We start from the raw sequence: 22280 nt of genomic DNA on the forward strand, positions 1-22280 counted from the left end.
CCTCCCAGTCTATCCACACCCAGAGTTAAATTCTTTTAGGCAGTTAGTAGAGGGGGCGGGGAGGAGGTCAAAGTTTCTTTCACAGAAAATAATCAAGGTAAAGAGACATATTTTGTGGTGGCCAATTCTGATCTCCCACAGTACATACTAGGAAGTGGTGAGAGATTGGATTCAAGATTCAGGCAAAGACCAGATTATGAAAGGCCTTGTAAAATGTATTAGTTAGAATTAGGTTTGGCTGTGAGTATCCAAATTAATACTCAAATAATAATGGCCTAAAGACAGAGGTTTATTGCTTTGTCATGTAGACCACATGTCTGAGTAGGTGGTGGCTGCTGGTCACTGAGTCCAGGACCCAGACTCCCTTTCTTTTTACTGCTCCATGGTCCAAACACAGCTAATAATTAGCACAACACAGGCCTTTAAAATAAAAGTGGTTTTATTATAAAATTCTAAAAACGTGCTGTAAAGGACAGTCATGGGAATACTGCGTAATGAGAAGAAACATATCTTCACAATCCAGACAATCACGGAGCAGATTTTATATTGTCCATGGAATTAATATTTAAAAAACATTCTTCTTTTCAGTTAAGAAGAGTCTTCAGAGCACCATTATTTGAAGGGAAGGTATTTTGCATATCAGAGTTCATCTTTGGTCTGCAATTAAGAAGCAAAATATTTAGAGCCAGCAAGAAGTCTTATATGAATCAAGAAGACTTATGTTGGTCTATTAATTATTTTCCCCTAAAGAGGAAAGAAGGAAAAAAGCCAAGTTACTGGGAGAGGATTGTAGAGCCTAGGACTGTTACTAGAATCACCCACAGGTCAAGTCACATTGTGTTTTCTAGGGCTACTGATGGGGAACCCAAGCATCTAAGGGTCTGTATTATTGTAAAAGGCCTTGTGTTTGGAATGGTATCAGTGAAGTGCTAGAGTAGTCAATGAGAAAGAAAGAAACAAAGCTTTCATTCTGGCCCCTAACTTCCATTAATCAGTGGAAGATACTGATTTTGCATCCTTCAAAATCACTCAGACAAAGATAAAAAGTTAAAAAAAGGAGTGGAGAAAGGAAGCTGCCCAGTTTCATGTGGAGCCAACAGAAGCATTCTGATACCAAATCACAAAATTCTTGAGGGGGTACCTTTCAATTCTGGCAATTTCTGTTTTGTCACTGGCTTTAACTGATTTTTTGGCCTTCCAGCACTGACAAGGGTTAATGCTGATGAAGTACCGCTTCTGAGGTCTAGTTAGTTAGTGGCAAATCAGTTCTCCAAAAAAACGAAACAACCAAAACTCTGATTTATAGCATGTACCATTGTCATGGTGTAAATACTCCCACCAAACAGATTCCAAGCTACCAAAATTTAACCACTGTGCAAAATTCCTAAAGCTTTAACAATCAGTGAGCTTGTATGATCTGGTTCCATCACATCAACGGGGCTAGTGGTCACCTTATTCCTTTTAACCCCCCTTGAGAGGCAGACATAATAATTGCCAAATCTGTCTTCTCATCTTTCGTTATAATACCACAATTTTAAGTTTGTGCATTCAGAAACATGATGATGTTCCTTAAAATTATGTCAAGCCACCATATTATAATCACAATTTTATACAATATATATTCCCTCAAAAAAAAAAAACAGCTATAATCAAAATAATCCTTCCCTGCCACATCACATGGTTTATATACAACCATGCACACAATTTGAAGATAAGAGACTGGTTTTTGGTCCTTGCTTTGCTATAATCCAGTTAGAAGATTCTGAGCTAAATTCTTCTTTGGGGTCAGTTTTGTTAATGGTAAAATGAAGGCACTTAGTGGACGACTTCTAAGGTCTTTTTAGCCTGACAAGTCCATATGTGAACCTGCCTTTTATAAATGAAACAGTATGTAGTGGTATCAATAGAGATTGTTTTTAGATGAATAATCTGTTAACATGAATAATCATGGCTGTGTATTTCTTCATCTCTAAATTGGGATGATGACCTTTGCCACACCTATCTCACAGGGAGACGAGGCTAGTAGACGATGCGTGGGAAAACACATTTCAAACTGGAAACATCTATTCAAATGTCACGTTATCTGAATTCTCACATTAAAAGGCTTTCCACACTTTGCCGGGAGCTCCTGTGTCTTCTCACTTATCTTTCTTTCGCCTTGTTGTCATCTATTATATCTGCCTGTCGGGTAGACTGAATTGCTTGGAGGCCCCAGGAGGAGCCAAATAGCTGTTGCCCCACTGAAAGACTAAAGGAATGAAGGAGGACTTGGATCAGTGTTAGTTCTTACTCTGACATTGGCCGGAAGGTCAGTTCTGGTTACCTTTTTCCTATGGCACGTGCAAGGAAAGAGGTCCTCCTCGGTCTGTGGTTCTACCCTCTTCATGCCCTCTCGGATTTGGGGCTCACTCACTTGTAAACTGGCATATTCCTGTACAGGCAACAATACAAAAGCATTCCTTATATAACACTTAAAGCACATTTACCAAATCAGATACGCTGGAATTTGCTGGAATATGGTCCATTTAACTCATGTGTCAAGTGGCGATATGCAAAGTTTTCCACACCCCCCTTAAACATCCAACAGCAGAGCTTCTGAGAGGTGGCTGTCCTTTGGACACTGGCTGCCTATTGCTAAGGGATCTCTCCTTATTCTGTCCCTCATTTGTACAACTTGTATGATTTTCATTTTTGTTACCAGCTTCTGCCTTGCAGTGAAATGTGCACGTGATCTTCCCTACACTGGGAATTTGAGGACAAAGACTATTTCTGCCTTAACCACCATGGCTTACACAGCATCAGTCACCATCTTCATTGATTATGTGCTCTCTCTGGGCTAGGCTCTGGGCTAGGTGTTTATGCTCTAGTGTATGTGAGTTGAATGAATGAACACTACCCTGTGGATCTTTAGGAATTCAGAGAGTAAATCCTCCTCCCCCTCCCTTCAGTTGACACACTTCACCCTCTCTATCCTTTCACCATCCCCTGGGAAGGTTAAAACCAGTGCTGACCAGAAACAGACCAACTCTGTTCTGTAGCAGAGCCTAAGATCTGAGGCTCAATATCTGCAATTCTCAGATAAAAAAACTTAGCTTAGCTCTAGTACTGTTAATTTTAACAAATTACGTGTTTGCAACTGCATTTTTTTTTAAAGAATCTTTCAAATTGTCAGATATGCTTTGATTACAATCCCTAAATGCTTAGGTCCATGAAAACAGCTTCCAAGAGAAGTCACGGCTCATATGGGGTCAGCACGACAGGTCCAAACATAGCTCGCACTGTTTAGACAAAGAAATGGTAAGGCAGCAGCAAGACAGTACAAAGAGAAAATATGAGTCTGTGCACAGTAACTTTACAGGATCAGATGCCAATTTCCTAACCATGTAGCATACAGTTCTGCCATTAATACTTTTCCCTCAACGCTGTAGCATTCTCCATTAGCTAATTTTGGTTTCACACTATTTTCATTATTATTTAATATTGGTCCATGGTTTTTGCCCAAAGAGGTGTACATATATCTCCTTATATTAATATACGTTTAGAAACTGTTAAGTGAAATGTGATTTGCTCCTAACATGTCCAATTACAAGTTGTGTTTCTATTTTCTTAGAAAATACTGACCTGGAAAAGTTTAAAATAATAACAGAATATGTCGTCACCCATGAGATTATTTCTTGCAAATTCTTGTCCTGCTTTTGCTATCTTCTTTGCCTATGGGGAAAAAAATAAATACATCCTTTAATGAAACGTTTTTTCCCATGCAGACATATGCAAACCGATCTTCAGAGTACACGTACAGTGGGACAATAGCGGGAAAAATATCTTTGAGGGTAGTCTTACGTGGTAAAGGGAACATTTACCAGAGTATGTTTGTCCAAACTAAAGGGAGATTTTTAAGACTTGAAAGTTTGATTTTTTGAGGAAGCTCCATACTGTTTTCCACAGTGGCTGCAGCAATTTACATTCCCACCAACAGTGCACGAGGGTTCCTTTTTCTCCACATCCTCGCCAACACTTCTTATTTGTTGTCTTTTTGATGATAGCCATTCTGACAGGGGTGAGGTGATATCTCATTGTCGTTTTGATCTGTTTATTTTTCCCCAATAATTAGTGACATTGAGCATCTTTTCATGTGTCCATTGGCCATCTGTATATTTTCTTTGGAAAAATTCCTTTTCTGTTTTTTTTTTGTGAGGAAGATCAGCCCTGAGCTAACATCCATGCCAATCCTCCTCTTTTTGCTGAGGAAGACTGGCCCTGAGCTAACATCTATTGCCAATCCTCCTCCTTTTTTTCCCTTTTCTCCCCAAAGCCCCAGTAGATAGTTGTATGTCATAGTTGCACATCCTTCTAGTTGCTGTATGTGGGACGCTGCCTCAGCATGGCTGGACAAGCGGTGTGTCGGTGTGCGCCTGGGGTTCCGAACCCATGCTGCCAGTAGCGGAGCGCACGCACTTAACCGGTAAGCCATGGGCCGGCCCCTTCGGAAAAATTTCTATTTAGGCCCTCTGGCCATTTTTCAATTGAATTGTTTGTTTTTTTGATAATGAGTTAGACAAGCTCTTTACTACCATACAATCCAGAAATTCCACTTCTGGGTATTTACCCAAAGAAAACAAAAACACTAATTCAAAAAGATCTATGTACCCCTCTGTTCACTGCAGCATTATTTACAATAGCCAAGATATGGAAGCCAGCTAAATGTCCATTGATGGATGAACGGACAAAGAAGATGCGGTTTATATACATACAACAGAATATCACTCGGCCATAAAAAAGAATGAAATCTTGCCATTTTTGACAACATGAAGGGACCTGGGGGTATTATGCTAAGTGAAATGTCAGACAGAGAGAGACAAATACCATATGATTTAACTTATATGTGGAATCTAAAAAAACAAAACAAATGAACAAAGAAAACAAAACAGAAACAGACTCAGATATGGAGAACAAACTGGTGGTTGCCAGAGGGAAGAGAAGTAGAGGGGCTTGGCCTAAATAGGCGAAGGGGATTAAGAGGTACAAACTTCTAGTTACAAAATAAATAAGTCACAGGGATGTAATACACAGCACAGGGAATATAGTCAATAATATTGCAATAACTTTATATGGTGACAGATGGTTACTAGCCCTATTGTAGCGATCACTTTGTAATGTATATAAATGTTGAATCACTATGTTGTACACCTGAAACTAACATAATATTGTATGTCAACTATATTTCAATTAAAAAAAAAATACTTGAAAGTTTGAGAATTCATATTGGACCTCCTAGAATTAAGCCTCTCTTGGAGAGATAAGGTATACATTAAATGAAGTAACAATGACTTTGTACAGTAAACGCAAGATGAAGCTTAATGCACTCCCTTAACAATTTCCAGCACACAATTAGTTTGAAGTTTATTTCATGCAATCCCTCATTTTAATCCATAGCACAGTTAGTTTTTCCTCCTGCCAGGCTGGCCATCTTAATTTTCATATTGCTAGTAGAGGTGAGGTAGTGCTTGGGGCTCAGATCAACCTGACTAAAAGAGAGGGCAGAATCAAGGCCAAAGTTTAGCTTTTTGTTTCATGTGCAGAGTGGACAGTTAATTCAAGAAGGAATGCCTGTGTTCACCCTTAAGGGAACTGTGCTAGCCACAGGAGGTGGCTTCCCGTGTACAGCAAGGGTCTACATCTGAGCAGCCTGAATACTTTCCAGGCACAAGACAATTAAAAGGAACCCAAGATACTGGGGTACAAGGAGACTGACCTTACCTCTTCATCGTGATCTTTTGCCCATTTAAGTTTTTCTAGGAGATCACTCAGGTTGCTTTTAACTGGAATGTAGTGTTTCCAGGGCTGCAGCTCATTGTAGAAGTGTTCATAGTAGATGGAGTCCTGCTTCAGCACAACGCTGTCGCCGACCAGAAGATAGGGCAGGCGATAGGCTGCGACAGTGCCATCGATGTTTATTTGGTACTTATGCTGCAAAAGAGCAGTCAAGTATAAGAACCTCCATTAAATTTCCTTTTTCCACTCGCTTTATTCTCCTCCTCTTTCCAGACATAATGCCTCACCATCCTCAGACCCAGATTGGCCAGATCTTGCCTTCTGCCTTTGCCATTTAGTACGTGCTATTATATAACACACTGACCAGGAGCTAACAGCTTATTTTGAGGCTCTCCCAGGCTTCATAAAGGAGTCACAAGTCTAACATTGAAGCAGCCAATAAAATAATGCAACTGTGGTCCTAAGGCTACAACCTAAGGAAAGACAGATTTATTGCGGCTTTGTGATGCCTATACCACTTTACTGATCGCACGTGAGCACCAGACAATGGCACACTCTATGCCACGTTAACCATACCGTTTAAACATCAGATGGCCACACATAAGTCTTAAGGAAATTAACAAGCTCTGGGGCAAGAACATCTATGAATAAAAATATTCCTGGCACTGTGGTAATCAATAGTCTTTAGCTGCAGAAAATTAAACAGGTGGGAACAAAGCAAAGGCCTGACAGGACACCCTCTCAGGAGGGATGGCTGGTTTCAGCAATCTGGTTATAACCATTTTGTTCCAAAGCCTGTGCGATATGCATACGGAGGAAACACTAACAATTCAACTGATGGCGTTCTTCAGGTCCCCCTGCTGCCATGTAACTCATCAAAAGAAAACCTGGCTATCTACAGCACAGACAGAGCTCACTGATCAGCCGCCTTTCCATACCCAGAGCACAAGTGATCTCTTTTGTCCACCTTTCTCCCCATCACCTGGGGGCTTCCAAAAACCACTCACTGGTCCAGAGAACAGGGCAGTGTCCCACTGCCTGAACAAAGGAGTTGTTAGAAAAAGGATCCTTTCCTGGGAAACATGAGCAATCCACATTCTAGACACAGAAAACACTTCCTACTCCCAGAATTCCCAGGCAGAACATTTGGATGGGTTTCAAGACGTTTCCTCATCAGAAGGCCTGCTAAGAGACACCTGGTTTGCATCTTCTTGAGTCTGTTGCAATGCTATGGCTCTAGGGAGAAGTATCTGTAAAATCACTTACATGTATTTATTAATAAGAAAGGATTTGGAGCTGAAATGTGCTTATCTTGAGGTTCAGTGGGGGAAACAATTACAGCTCTACCCAGGCCCCAAGCTCCCTTGATGCATACTTAATGTCAGGGCTGGGGACTGGGGACAATGCACGTTGCCAAACCAGTCCTGGGGCCCCATCCCTTGACAGTCACTAAGTTTTGTGCTCCCATCTCCCATCCCCTGTAATTTACAGGCCTCAACTTCCCCTCCCCCAATGAAGGTATCTGGAAAAACAAAAAGAATTGGCCACAGATGATGTCACACCTTGAAGAAATCAAAAAATGAAATGTGTTTCACAATGGGACCATACAGGCTTTCATCGTGTTTAAAGAAGAAGAAGTTGGTGAAGGCAGCATCGATGAGCTCCGGGTGTTTTCTGCTGAGTTTAACCAGCTCCAGTCTCTCTTTGCGGCTGTCTCGCCCTCTCCAGACGGCTGTGGAGTTTTTGCTTTCCCAGGGAGGACCTGTGTTTCCTTGCACAGACATCATATCCAGACTTACTCTGGAAGACAGAAAGTGCAACAGATTTTCCTCCCAAACCGTCACTTCGCAAAGGCTGCAGGGAAAGAACTCACCAAGGAGAGAAAAACCAAGACCCTGGGTCATCTGCGACCCGTCTCTCACCGGCCCATGGTTTCTAGAACAGAGTCAGTCAAGTCGTAGGTGGGCATCACAATATCCTTGGAATCCGTGGAGCCACACCAGGAAAAGATCGGATGGATCTGTGTACTGGATTTCTTTTTTTCCAAAGGCCAGTCTCCCAAATTAACAAAAAACTCTGCATCTGGCATCTTCACCTAGGAAAAAGAAAGCAAAGAGCTTATTCACATTTCTAGCATTGGATAATACCTTCTACTCATCAATGTGTTGGGAAAGGCAGTCTCGTGCATGCGGTCTTTCTTGGCCACATAAGAACAGGCCTTGGGCCTGGCATACTTCCTTACCAAGAGATAAGGAGCTCTCATAGTCTGGGCTGGGCTTACGGCCTTGTGAGGGAATATACTCTTTTCGTTCTGTTTAAGCCTGGGAATCAATGGCCCTCAGGCATACCCCCAGCTTGTTGGATTTGAGACCCCACAGGGAGTGGGTGGGAAGCTTATACTGCAGCAGGAAGTGGGGTGCATGCTGGTCATGGGGGGCCACTGCATGGCAAGTGGCTGGATCCTGTGCACTCTCTCTCCTCTGCTATAAGTAAACGCTGGACCACTTAAGCCTGGTGTGCCTGCTGTCTGTTCCCAGCAACCTCAAAACCTGCACTAGTCTCTTCCCTGGGTGGCACGTACCTGCCTTTTAACCTTGGCCACACTTATGAGTTACATTCTATCTGGTGGCACAGCCAGACCACCCAGTGAGCAGTGAAACACAATAAAAATTGGAAATTGTACCAAATGAAAGGCCAACTTTAAAAGCTTCAGGTGATAATAATTACTTTGATTTGAATAGTGGGTAACTTTTCAGAACATTGTCAAATGTGTAAGCATACTAGATTTTCTTTCTATGGTGCCCAAATTGGCCAATAAACTTGCTTCCAAAGGGATGAAATGACAAAGGTAATCTCTGTTCTAATACTGACAAGAGACTCTAAGGGGATCAAAGAGAGAAACAGAATTACTGGAAAATAATGACAACAAATAGCACTTGGGACTCTAACCCTAGCTCCTTATTAAGGGGCCAGATGCTTCCATTTAAAAAATATACCCCAGCAAGGTGGTGGGATCAGGATTTGAACTCAGGAAACCCAACACTAAAGTCAGTACTAGTAACTTCCAAGCTAGGCTACCTCTACCAGCAAGTGGTACAAACACATTGAAAGAACCTGTTTTACCTAGCCATGGGAAAAGATTTAGGATATTTGTAAAACAGGACATATTTTTTAGGCAAGAACTGCCTTGGTCAGTCTGAAAAGCATCTTGAGAAACTAGAGTCCTGAAGAACATTATTTTTCCATGGATTGACACAGATGAGGAAGAAAAAATTGCTAGCACTCTGAGGTCTTAGCTTAAAGGAGGCAAAATACTGATGGTATATAATCACCTACGTTCAGAATTAACTCACTGTAAATGCTTTGCAATCTGGAGAAGAAAGTTACTATGATTCTCCATGAGTAATTTAGTCAAGACATGCACACAGATTATTCAATAAATAGCTATTAAGCAATTGGTAAAAATGTTGGTATTGTTTTTCATATCAGCCATTTTATTATCACTACCAAAGTATTCCACTAGAACCCTGCTAAAGCACATTTTACCAAGAAACAGGATTCAGCATACGGCAAGTCTTCTTTGGGCTCAAAGTAGGTTTAGTACCAAAATAATTTTATTATAAGGCATTTTTCTCTATAAGGTATTGCTCTGGGTTGAATTCTGTCCTCCAAAAAGATATGCTGAAGTCTTAAACCCCAGTATCTCAGAATGACCTTTTTTGGAAATAGGGTCATTGCAGATGTAATTAGTCAAGATGAGGTCATACTGGAGTATCTTGGGCCCTTAATCCAATATGACTGATGACCTTGTGAGTGAGAAGAGGTGAAGACACGGCAACACACAGGGAGCATGTCATGTGACAACACAGAGAGACTGGAGTGATGCAGCTGCAAACCACGGGATGCCAAGGATTGCCAGCCGTCACCAAAAGCCAGGAAGAGCCGAAGAAGGATTCTCCCTTGCAGGTTTCAGAGGGAGCATGGTCCTGCTGATACCTTGATTTTGGACTTCTAGCCTCCAGAACTGTGACAGAATAAATTTCTGCTGTTTTAAGCCATCCAGTTTGTGGTACTTTGTTACAGCAGCCCTTGGAAATTAATACAGCTATCCTACATGACATAAAACTTCCAAATAGTATTATAATAAGGTGCCAGACTAGAATACCCCTGACAGTATTATTTTTATTTTGAAAAATAATATGGTAAAACCTGGGCTTAAATTGTCTATTACATCTAAGAGAAATGAAACACTTACTTTTCGAGTCAGAGAAAGCAGAATGGCATCCATGAAAATTCTAAAACCTACATGTTCACCATGAGTCTTGATATAAACCTAAAAGAGAATTGAACATGTATTATGTTAGTCTAAAAGTACTGGCAGGCTTCACTGAGGTAAAGCTTATAATTTTTTATTTATTTATTTTTTTCCCCCAAAGCCCCAGTAGATAGTTGTATGTCATAGCTGCACATCCTTCTAGTTGCTGTATGTGGGACGCGGCCTCAGCATGGCCAGAGAAGCAGTGCGTCCGTGCATGCCCGGATCCGAACCCGGGCCGCCAGCAGCGGAGCACGCGCACTTAACCGCTAAGCCACGGGGCCGGCCCAGGTAAAGCTTATCACAGTGATCCTCAGGATGATTTTTAATAAAACTGTGTAGCTACTTGTAGCTGAATGGTCAAAACAAAAAGACTCAATGACAAACAGGCAAACCTCAATGAGAATCGTACCTTGTTATCCTTCAGGGTATAGTGACACAAGCTCTGCCTTTGTCCAAATCTTTTTGGGATTTCTGCTGCAATCTTTTCTGGATCAACAGTAGGGAAATGTGCCAGATCTCTCTGAATCTGAGTAATGGTTTCTGGGCAGTTCATCTCCTGTAGCCAGGCTGCACTGTCTTCCACAGGACAGTCACAATTCTCATGGTAAACCGGCCCTAGTTATATACACAGGTAACAAAATATCACAGTAATAATTTCACTCAGCATTTGAAACATGTAACAAATACTCATAATATGGCCTCACAAATTTTGCCTAGTTAGATAGAAGACGACTTTGATGGAAAAAGTATTTTAAAAGAAAAACATTTTTATTATGCTAGGGCATCGCTAGTAATTCAGTTCCGACAGCTCTTCACTGTGATATTTTCAGAGCCAGGCCCGCTTTGCGTGAGTTCAAAAGAACACCAACGGGTACTATTTTTTGCTCTACAGTGGCTATTATAGTCCATTATTCTTTAGGTTTTGTGTACTTAAGAATAAGCCAACATTGGTAAAAGGATATCAGAGAAGTATACCCATTTTAACGAAAGACAGAAGTGATATGAAATTAATACTTCAATGGTCTGTCATACAAACAGGTTCTTAAAGTGTCCAAGGTACTTTTCTCAATAGCAACACAAGTAAACAAAGAACCCCTACTCTGCCTGGTATTTTTTTTTAAGTATTATAAAGAAGTAAAGGTAATCCTCAAAACAGTCCATTTCATTAATATTGCAATGAATTAATTACAAGTTTGTAGAAACAATACTAACATAACATACCAGAACCTGCATTGAGATTTCACTGTCATTCCTTTCTATAATTCTCAGATTCCCAGCTGACCCAGGCAGTCGTGGACAGTAGAACACCTTTTTTTTTTTGCTGAGGAAGACTGGCCCTGGGTAATACCCGTGCCCATCTTCCTCCACTTTACATGGGACGCCGCCACAGCATGGCTTACCAAGCGGTGCGTCGGTGTGCGCCCGGGATCCGAACCGTTGAAGCCCGGGCCGCGGCAGTGGAGCGTGCACTTAACCGCTTGCGCCACCGGGCCAGCCCCTAGAACGTCTTTTTAAGGTTTAGCAGGTTATATCGTACCATGTGGTCCTGGTGGATGTGGGAAAGAAACCTAGGCATTTTTGAAAACGTTTGCCTTTCGGGTAGTGGGGAAACAAGGAAGATCGCTGTCTCTGTTATACACTGCTTCCCCACTGTTTCATGGGACTGTCTCCTCTGAGGGAAGGATATGGCTCCAGGTAACAAAGCTGTACTCTCATCCTATATGATAAAATATGAGAGAATTTCTCTACAAAAATAGTATCGGAATGGAGGCAAAAAACAACAGTCAACATCCCTTCCTCTTGTTCAAACCCTCTCCCCTCCTGAAGTGATGACCAAAGTTCAGTAACACTTATCAGTTACTTAAGTCACACATCTCCAATTAAGAAAGTGTCATCTACGACCACATATATATGGCTTGATTATTCTTGCTAATGTTGTGTCTTCAGGGAGCAAATTCTCTATGAACATGTTCTTTCCTCTTTAGCAAATTATAATTTTCATTCAAATCTTGCATTTCTCTCTTACCAGGACTCTCAATTTAGCTTTCAAGCAAGAAATGTCTATTTTTTTCTTTCAGGGAAAAAAATATCATGCTAACTTGTTTTTGTTGATCGAATGACATACATTATTGTACTCAAATACTGTTTTTTTAAAATTATGTTCCAAATTACCTTTTAAAATATATGGAGATTTGGCTACATGTTGACCTTGGAATTTAACTTCTACTTTCAGACTTTTGTAGCTTGCATACATTCTGTATCTTACTATTAAGGACCCATCCTTTCGGTCTAAAACCTGCACTCCAACTCTAGTGAACTGTTCATCTGGGGCTGAGATTTTAATCTGGAACACCTTTTCACCCGGAGAAGACGTGAACCTGTGATAGGAAGAACAATAAAATATACAGACTTTTTAAAGGAACAAATGCACAAGGATTATGCTCTTCAGTCTGTGAACCTTACTATTCTCCTCCACATTCTCCCCCTAATATATGCTTGCTTCTTCTCTCTTATGCTTTTAGTACTAGAATGAATATGATGGACCAGAGATTAAACAAAAGAAGAGGAGGATGACAATGGCCAAGATAACATAAAAGTTTCATTAGAAAATTGCAAGAGAATATGTTAAGACTACTAATCTGTGTAAACATAGACCCTACATATGCATTCCATATATAAAAATATTCTTATCAACCTATTTATTTCATGCCCATCACATCTGGAAATTTGTGATCAAATGGTGCCTCTAAAGATAATGATCTTTTGAAAAATCTCTCTCAATGATTCTTTAAAAAATCAATACTATAAATCATGCCCAGCCAGGGACAAAAGCCCATACGTGGTGTATCATCTAAGTGACATTGTATAAAAGTTTCTTTTGAGTGAGTGCTCCTGCTATTAAGATTGTTATGATGGTATTTAGTTTCCCTAATTGTACTATTTATAGCCAAGTGACAAAATTTACAAGCGTCCTTTTTTTTGCTTTGGAAAATTTCTTATTCCCAAGATGTTTTTTTCCCCCACAAAATATACACAGTCAGCATCCACCAATAAAAAAGACAATCATTTCAGAAGTATGTGAATTCTAAAAATAAGTTTTAAGTATAATTTTAATTGTTGAATTCAATGGAATGAAATAAAAGTTTATTACAAATACATGAGAGATTCATACTTTGATACTTTCCCTCTAAACTCTGAAGTTTCAAACAGTTGCTTCATGTTTCTTTTTGAGTTTCAAAACATGCTTACCTGCAGAACTCTACCTGAAAACAGAGGGCAGCACCAGAGAAAGATGAAACCAGTCAAGTTTCTAACAACTGGGTTTAAATTCCTTATAACAGCTTATGCTAAAGTAGTTAGAAACAGTACTTCCAGCCAAGCGCAGGGGCTTTGCCTCCCTAGTCGTACGGGAATTCCTATCAAAACAGCTAGGAGAAGAGCTAATTCGGAATTATTCCTAAAGCTACAGAGAAAAATTGATTGGGACGTGGAAAGACTGTTAGAACCAGATGTGGATAGCACTCAAATATCTTGGAATTTAAACTGCTGCAAGAAATGAGTTCTTGGGCGGATAAAACTTGAAGGGAGAAACAGTAAGATTTAACTGCAGTCCAGAATAGTCAGGGAGCCGTTTCTCGACTTACTTATTTCCCGATGTATCCACCGCCTGAATATAGAAATAGCGCGCGGGAAGGACGACGGCTGCTTTTAGCCCGGGTCCCCATATTTCGCTCTTCTCTGGGCTCAGCCGCCTCTCTCCGCCGGTCTCGGCAAGTGCTGGAACTGTCCCCAGAAAGAAACAGTAAAGCAGCAAAATGCTAAACATTTACAAGACGGACTCTCGAAATGATCCACGGATAAATAAGCGGTAAGAGGTGGACGGGACCAGCCGCGGTTTGGGCAGGGCACGGTGGCAAATTGCAGCAGCAAACGCGGCTCCAAGAGGTGTCGTTGGCTGTGCCGGGCAGGCGCGCGGGTCTCCGCTTTCCCCGGGAAAATCACAACCCGAGCGCCGGCTTGTCCAGCGGAAGGATGCCAGCAGTTCTGCTGACACCGGTAAGAACCAAGCCGCTCCTCTTTCTCCGGACAATGATAACCTTGCGTTGCTCTTGTAACTGGAGCATCATTGGGTGCGAATCCGTCTCAGGTTCCAGCCCAAGGTGCAGGGCGAGGGGATTGGCCCGCGCGCCGGGCCGTGCTGAGTAAGGCCTTCTCCAAGTGGATGGCTGAGTGGACTCGCGTCCGGGCCCCAGGGCTTCCTGGGACGTGTAGTTCGCGACAGGACTAGCGGAAATCCTGCCAGGTTTTACCATCTCTCACTCATTTATTTACTTTGCGATTACCTCTTTCAGAAAATGGAAAAATACTAGATGTCCAACAGAGGGGCACCAGATCTGGAGGCACAGAGAAGATTTTTTTTTTAATTGTCACCATATCCTCCGCACGTGCAGAGGGCAGGTATAAAACACGATGAAAGGAAGGTGTTGTCAATGATATCTGACGACTGGTCGCCGGGCACAGCCGTCCAGGGCGCTGTCCCCGCGCGCTCCAATGGGACGAGAGACGCCAGCCCCAGGGTAACTGGAGGCGCGTCGCGGGCCGCGCGCTAGAAGCTGTGATCCGGGTCCGGTGCCGGGCTCCGCCACGGCCGCAGCGACCTGACCCCACCGGCCAGACCAGAGGTACTGGGGGCTGTGGGCAGGGGCGGAGGTGGCGGCCCGCGCTGTGCGCCCTGCGCGCCTGGCCCTCTGCCGGGCATCCCGGGCGCCTCGGGCCGGGCCTGCTGCCATCTGCCTGCTCTAGGCGCCGTCACTGCCGCCTGGGCTGCCAGGATCCATGGTCTTTCCCAAGCCCTGTGGCCGTCCCAGTGGAGGCCACTGTGTCGGTGCCAGTCCTCCCGGGAAGAAGATGGGTGAAGAGCTGAGCCGCAGGGTGGAGGGAAGCGGTAGGGAGAGAAGGGACGAGTCCTCTCGGGAACAAAGCCTGATTTGGAGGTGCCCACGCGGATACTGCCGGTTCCTGCGCGGCGCCTGTCTCCACGCGGTGGCCGTCCCCTCGCCCCTGCTCGCCTGCCCCGGGGCCAAGTCACCAGTCACCAGGAGGTGTCACGGTCAGCTCCGGAATCGAACCCAGAGCCTCCTCCTCTCCCTCCCCCCACCCCCTCGACCTTGCCAGCTGCCTGGGAAAACAAGACAGGCCGGTGACTCCGCCAGCCAAAGCAGGCCTGCTCCGGGCCAAGGCGGGGGTTTTCTTTTTTTGCAATTGTCATTAGTAACGATATCAACTCGTGCATTCAAAAACTCGAATCGGGGGCTCCCTCCTCGCCCGTGGGCAGTAAGTGACCGCGTCCCACTCCCCCAGGCGCCGTGGGCACCCAGCTCTTCCCCGGCTCCCCGGGCGGGCTGGAGGCGGTCACTCCGCCGGCCTCTGTCCGCTCCCCCTCGCCGAGAACTCCGGCTTCCGGCCGGCAAGGGCGGGAGGAGGGGCCAGGAGGCCTCGGTGGCTTCTCGGCAGCTGCGGGGACGGAGCGGGACGCCCGGCCCCCGGGGGTGGGGGCGGCGCGCGGGCCGGGGTGGCCGCCGGAGGGGCGCGGGCAGGGGGCGCAGCCGCGCTCTTTCCTCTCAGCTGGCGGCGCCTCCGCACACAACGGCTCGGTGCGGCGGGGACTGGCCTGCGCCACTGTCGCCTTCGTCTCGGCGGCTTCCGAGCCCGGCGGCGCAGCGAGCTTCGCAGAGGAGGGCGGTGGGACCTCCGTTCGCCTCCCCCGGAGCTTGGGCTCGACGCTGGCCCGTGCGCGGGAGGACCCCCGGTATCCTTCGTAGGCCGGCCGCCTCTGCCCGGGGAGGCCTGACCGAGGAAGGGGCCTGGAGGGCGTGGGGAGGGGTCTAGGGAAGGGAAGGACGGAGACCAGACTCGCTGGGGCTTAGCGCTTGTGGTCTGGCCCTCGGGCGCATTATTCCACCCTTAGTAAGTCACTTACCTGCCCCTGCGTCTCTGTGGTCCTCTGTACAGAATACAGATCATAATAGTTGTCATATGTGGAGGCCTTTACTGAAGCGACTTTTTAAGATGTTTTGATCTTTAAGTACTTGATACTTAAAAATACAGATTGAAAATATGACCGGAAAAGAATGTAACCTAGGCGATGAATATTGGCCTTACAAATAGAACTTTTATTTTACAGAACAGTTCGTTCCAGCAACTTTTAAAAATCGTTACCCTAGTGGTGCATTTAAAGCTGGGCATTTTATAAAAATTTGTTTGCACACAATCAATACTTCTGTTGCTTGTGACATGATTTTATGAATAAATCATTAACTTGAGCCTTAGGTCCTGCAATCCTTCTTATTAGTAAATCTTAGTATAGCCGCCTCACTTTGCTGGATTAGGGAACCTCAATTCTCACAGGTGAGAACCAGAGAGGAGAAAAAAAGGCCCTTTGGCTAAAACTCCGGCTCTTGATTCATAAGCCACTCTTGGTAAGCCCTCCTGGAATGTAGGCTCTTAATCTAGGACTTAACAGGAATGCCTGGCATGACCGTAGGCACTTAAAAATAGCTATTTCTTGATGAAACTTCTACAGGTGCTGGTCACTGGCAATATAATAGTCAAGAAAACCACACTTGCAGGAGGCAGACATTCACACACACACACGCACACACACATACATATACACATATAAATGTAAAATTGCACCCTGGTAAGACCTGTGAAGGAAAGGTATCCGAGTATTTCCAGGATGACCTGGCCCAGTTTGAGGAGCGAAGAAAGCACCCCCCAGAAAGTGCCATTTGAGCTGACATCTGAAGGAGAAGTGGGAATTAACTAACTAAAGGAGGGTGAGTGGGTGGAGACAGCATTCAGAGAATGGAGAAGTGGTCATCGGAGGGAGTGTGGAGAGGGCATAGAGAAGAAGTGGGGAGAGGGGATGCCGTGGAGCTAAGAGAGATATCATGGGGCTGGATCAGAAGTTGGCTTTTTGTTCTAAGAGCAAAGGGTTTTAGGCAAGGGAGTATGATCATATGCACAAGCTTTATTTTCTAGTATCTATGCACAGGTCAGATTAGAAATGGCAATTCATGGGGAGTGGAGAGGGGAGCTAGGCATGGAAATGGGTTATAAAAATAGGGACAAAAGGAGATATAAGCTGTGACAAAACTGTGCCAGCTGCAGGCTATTTAGTAGAGGGACAAACTGCCCCTCTGTAACCTTAGTATTTCCTGAGGCTATAATTACAACATAATACAATAATTGATGTCTATAATGATTCTGTTATTAGTAATAACTTGTGCTTAGATCACTTGTAAGAAACCCTGAGGACACAATAACACAAGTGCCTTTGGCCTCAAGAAGCTCTCACTGACAGAAAATAGGATCAGACAGATAATAGGAAAGAAAATAAACACCAACAGTATTTGGGTCATGGGATTTGGATAATTTTCATGTTCTGTGTAATATCTTTTGGTATTTTGCAATATTTCTCTAATTTGTTTACTTATGTAATAAAATCTATAAATATTAAACAATTTTTCAAAGAGAAATGTCTATAAATAACGATTCAACCGAGAAAGTTTTCATACCACTCTAAGTTACTCTTGGCTTTTATTGACAATCAATTAAAATATGCTCTTATGTTGATGATCTTCGCTTTGTTTTTTTGGTAAAAGTGCCAGCAAAGAGATCATTCTTGTTCAGTGACTACTATTTAAAAGCAAACAAACCCAAAACACAAATAATCAAAACCAGACTGTTAAGCTTTTTATTAATCAAGTGGTATATTCTTTCTTGTTTTTAGCTTCCAGGAAGCTCAGCCCTCCCTTTTGTGTGCAAATGCAACAATTTCCCTTTGCCTATGTTTTTTTGTTGTTGTTGTTCTTTTTATTTATTTATTTTTTATTGATGTTTTAATAGTATTTTAACATTGTGAAATTTTGGGTTGTACATTTTTGTTTGTCCATCACCGTATATATGTCTCCCTTCACCCCTTGTGCCCACCCCCCACCCCCATTGCCCCTGGTAACCACAATATAGTTTTCTCTGTCCATGTGTTGGTTCATATTCCACATATGAGTGAGATCATACAGTGTTTGTCTTTCTCTTTCTGGCTTACTTCACTTAACATAATACTCTCCAGGCCCATCCATGTTGTTGCAAATGGGACGATTTTGTCTTTTTTTATGGCTGAGTTAGTATTCCATTGTATATATATACCACATTTTCTTGATCCAATCGTCAGTCGAGGGACACTTAGGTTGCTTCCACTTCTTGACTATAGTGAATAATGCTGCAATGAACATAGGGGTGCATAAGCCTCTTTGGATTGTTGATTTCAGGTTCGTTGGATAGATTCCCAGTAGTGGGATAGCTGGATCATAGGGCATCTCTATTTTTAATTCTTTGAGGAATCTCCATACCGTTTTCCATAGAGGCTGCACCAGTTTGCATTCCCACCAGCTGTGTATGAGGGTTCCTGTTTCTCTACATCCTCTCCAACATTTGTTGTTTTTTATCTTGGTGATTATAGCCATTCTAATGGGCGTGAGGTGATATCTTAGTGTGGTTTTGATTTGCATTTCCCTGATGATTAGTGATGTTGAACATCTTTTCATGTCCTTTGCCTATGTTTTTGTTAAGAATATTCTCCTATACATGTTCCAAATGAGCGTCCTTCATAACATCCCCACACTGCCACACAGAGAGCTGGTCCCACAGGCAAAATTTCATTCAACCTGAGGAAGGAAGCTCTGGCAGAGTGGAAGCTAAGCTGGAGATGAAGAGATAACAAGGGCAGCACTTGGAACATTCCTATCCCCCCCATCAGACTGACTTCGGTACCCTCTGCTCATTGCTCCTTGCCATGACCATACGCTCTCTTTCACTGGTTACTCTACCACACCCACCCACACAACCCCAATGCCACACATCCATACCCACTCTATCCACCACACTGGTTTTTAGAGAAAGGCACGAGGATAACAGAGAAGACGTAGAAGATGCTCCGCTAGGACATCTGCTAAGAATCAGAGAAACCAACTCCTTAGAAAAGCCCAGAGTTTGGTCTGTACAACCTCAGGTAGTGAGCTTCTCTTTGCATCTTCCTCCACTGTCAAGATCACACCAGGAGATAAGAAAGGAGAAAGCATTAAAGCTTCCTGTCTAGAGAGCCACTACACTTACTCCTAGGATTTCTTGACCAAAAAGAGAAGGCAAGTTTCCAAAGTGAAACCATTAGAAGTTCCATCTTTGGTGGTGAACTCCTGCCTAACTGACCCTCCTACAAATAACTGTAAACTCTGCACAAATTACTGAAAAATCACTACCTGAAGGTTCGAGTACAGAGAAAGCATTCCTTTAAAAAGAAAAAGGAATATTTTCTAGCATATGTGGAGTCCTCCTTGTATGGAGCTCTGTTTCCTTAAATTACATGAAGGACTTGCAGTACCTTCACTAGTTTCTCCTTACCACCTTAGGGTAATGGCTCTTGTGTGAATCATTATCTGTTATTGCTTATCACCGTAGTCACAGGTGTTGGTCATTCGGTAATTGTATGATGGATTTTATTTCAGCATTTCCCTGTAACCTGTGAAATTTATTCTCATTTCCAATTTTTTAAGTAAGCAAATGGACAGAGATATTAACTGGTAAAAGTCAAACTGGTCACCCAGGGTGGGTTGAAGCTCTTGAGTGCTGCTCCCTCACTGAACCCTGTGATTGAGCATGCTCTGCCCTGCCACCTGCCCCAGGTTGCCTCCTACACCCCTGTAATGGTTTGATTCACAAGGTTTTCAGCTTCCTTGAATGTCCTCCATTGCTATTTAAACTTTTCTGTTTTCTTCTCCAAAGGAATCGGTTTAGACTCGAAATTCAGTTTTTCCTGGGACTGATCAGAAGTTAGTGACTACCTGGATTGGATACTGCTTTTTGTCAGGTGACAATATTTTAAAAACTTAAATTCTGTATTTTTTGTGGATTTAAATGTGACAATTATTCATCATGTACCCTTTATGCCTATATGCTTTTTAAATAACCTTGCAAATGCATGTTTTTCTCGGCAGTTTTATTGAGATATAATTCACACACCATACAATTCACCCATTTGAAATGTACAATTCAAGGGCTTTTAGTATATTCACAAAGTTGTGCATTCATCACCACAATCAATTATAGAATATTTTCATTACTTCAAAAAGAAACTCCATCAGCCCCAACCCCCTCCTATCCCCTGGCCCTAGGTAACCACTAATCTACTTTCTGTCTCTATGAATTTGCCTATTTTGGACATTTCATATAAATGGAATCATACACTGTCTGGTCCTTTGTGACTGGCTTCTTTCACTTAGTACAATGTTTTCAAGGTTTATTTGTTGTAGCATGGGTTAGTACATCATTTATTTTCATTGCCCAATAATATTCCATAGTATGGATATACTACATTTTATTTATGCATTCACCAATTGATGGATATTTGGATGTTTATACTTTTGGCTATTATGAATAATGCTGCTGTGAACATTTGTGTGGACATTTGCCTTCATTTCTCTTAGGTATATACCTAGGAGTGAAATTGCTGGATCATATGGTAACTCTATGTTTAAACATTTGAGGAACTGTTCTCTGAAGTGCCTGGACCATTTTGCATTTCCACGAGCAGTGTATGAGGGATCCAATTTCTCCACATCCTTATTTATTTATTTATTTATGAGGGAGATCAGCCCTGAGCTAACATCCATGCTAATCCTCCTCTTTTTGCTGAGGAAGACCGGCTCTGAGCTAACATCTATTGCCAATCCTCCTCCTTTTTTTTTCCCCCCAAAGCCCCAGTAGATAGTTGTATGTCATAGCTACACATCCTTCTAGTTGCTGTATGTGGGACGCGGCCTCAGCATGGCCGGAGAAGCGGTGCATCGGTGCGTGCCCGGGATCCGAACCTGGGCCACCAGTAGTGGAGCGCGCACACTTAAGCGCTAAGCCACGGGGCTGGCCCCAATTTCTCCACATCCTTGATGATCGTTATTATTATCTGTCTTTTTGATTATAGCCATCCTAGTGGGTGTGAGGTAGTATTTTATTGTGGTTTGGATTTGCATTTCTATGATGACTAATGATGCTGAGTATCTTTTCATGTGCTTATTGGCCATTTCTACATCATCTTTGGAGAAGTCGTGATTCAATTACTTTGCCCATTTTTTTAATTATTTGTCTTTTTTATTATTCTAAGGCATTATTTTAAAATAATTTTTTTTAACGAGACCTATGGTCAGTGATCATGACTCTAGGCATATAGTAGTGGTAAAATAAATATTGATTGAATGAAGGCATATGAAACAATATATTTTCTAGGGCTGTTTGTAGTGTCTGGTGGATTGTTGATCTTTCTTCCTCTTTTCTTAGGAGGCCATTTTGCAGCCCTCAAGTTTTTGTAGAATGCTGTAAACACTTGTCACAGTTGTTTTTCAAGAAACAGAGTTGCAACTTCTTCCTCCTAACAGAACTTTTAGAGTTGCATTCAATGCCTAACATTGCAGAAGCAGAAAGGGCAAGCGATTCTGGAAATGGTGAGCACATATCTGAGAGAAAGTCTCCTGCAGAGAATCTACAAAGTGCTGTACAGTCTTTCTGCACTCGGGCTTCGGGAGCACCCTTGGGTCCCAAAGGAGATGGTCATTACCCGTGGAGCTGTCCAGTGACCCATACTCGGGAGAAAATTTATGCCATTTGTTCAGACTATGCCTTTCTCAACCAGGCAACCTCAATCTATAAAACGCCAAATCCAACCCATTCTTCCTGCCTCCCTGATGGTACCTCTTTATCTGCTGGAAACAGTTCATCAGTATACACTGGCATCCCAACCAGTACATCAGACATCATCTACAATGAAGAAAATAGCCTGGAAAACTTATCCAATAGCCTAGGCAAGCTACCTCTTGCATGGGAAATTGATAAATCTGAATTTGATGGCGTGACCACAAATATGAAACACAAATCAGGTAAGGAGGGAGGCATGAAATACTATTTTACATGTGAAAATAATAAGAAAACAAACGATATATCTTGTTTAAATTTGCCATTAAACACATTTTCCTTTTATAATACTGAACAATGTTGTCTGTCATTGTGGTTAAAAAAATAACCTTGGACAAAGGACGTTTAGTTCATTAATGGGTTGCCACTGGAAATTTCAGACATAACC

General features: G+C 42.8%; 2 protein-coding genes across 7 annotated transcripts in view; one reads left to right on the forward strand and one right to left on the reverse strand.

The window, feature by feature from the left end:
- Window positions 1-421: 421 nt before the first annotated feature.
- Window positions 422-14238, reverse strand: POGLUT2 (protein O-glucosyltransferase 2). 2 transcript variants are annotated; one of them, XM_058548455.1, is made up of 10 exons: window positions 13735-14238; window positions 12263-12468; window positions 10500-10705; window positions 10028-10105; window positions 7695-7867; window positions 7335-7572; window positions 5758-5967; window positions 3622-3711; window positions 2324-2431; window positions 422-657 (listed from the first exon to the last, which is right to left on the reverse strand). In XM_058548455.1, the coding sequence occupies exons 1-10, from the start codon at window positions 13914-13916 to the stop codon at window positions 640-642; spliced, it is 1509 nt and encodes a 502-aa protein (XP_058404438.1). In that variant the 5' UTR covers window positions 13917-14238; the 3' UTR covers window positions 422-639. The 2 variants fall into 2 exon arrangements, with proteins under 2 accessions (XP_058404438.1, XP_058404437.1); XM_058548454.1 differs by having other exon boundaries at window positions 2291-2431.
- A 196-nt stretch (window positions 14239-14434) lies between these two features.
- Window positions 14435-22280, forward strand: part of LOC131410336 (basic immunoglobulin-like variable motif-containing protein) — a 66040-nt gene continuing 58194 nt past the window's right edge. Inside the window, exons 1-3 of one of the 5 annotated variants that reach the window (XM_058548457.1) lie at window positions 14435-14548; window positions 19934-20018; window positions 21482-22077. In XM_058548457.1, the coding sequence (XP_058404440.1) occupies window positions 21600-22077 (478 nt within the window). In that variant the 5' untranslated portion in view covers window positions 14435-14548; window positions 19934-20018; window positions 21482-21599. Of the gene's footprint in view, window positions 14773-15765; window positions 15900-19933; window positions 20019-21481; window positions 22078-22280 lie in introns of those variants that run through there. The other 4 variants (XR_009221228.1, XM_058548460.1, XM_058548456.1 and 1 more) reach the window with 4 other exon arrangements.

Source organism: Diceros bicornis, chromosome 9 (assembly GCF_020826845.1).
Source record: "Diceros bicornis minor isolate mBicDic1 chromosome 9, mDicBic1.mat.cur, whole genome shotgun sequence".
NCBI classification, from domain to species: domain Eukaryota; kingdom Metazoa; phylum Chordata; class Mammalia; order Perissodactyla; family Rhinocerotidae; genus Diceros; species Diceros bicornis.

What these genes read in the sequence shown, in the direction of transcription:
- POGLUT2 (XM_058548454.1), bottom strand. Translation starts at nt 13,916, where the DNA reads ATGTTTAGCATTTTGCTGCTTTACTGTTTCTTTCTGGGGACAGTTCCA. An exon ending in ATACCCTGAAGGATAACAAG is followed by an intron (nt 10,106 to 10,499) that starts GTACGATTCTCA and finishes ATTCTCTTTTAG; the next exon opens with GTTTATATCAAGACTCATGG. An exon ending in CAAAAGATCACGATGAAGAG is followed by an intron (nt 3,712 to 5,757) that starts GTAAGGTCAGTC and finishes TTTTCCCCATAG; the next exon opens with GCAAAGAAGATAGCAAAAGC.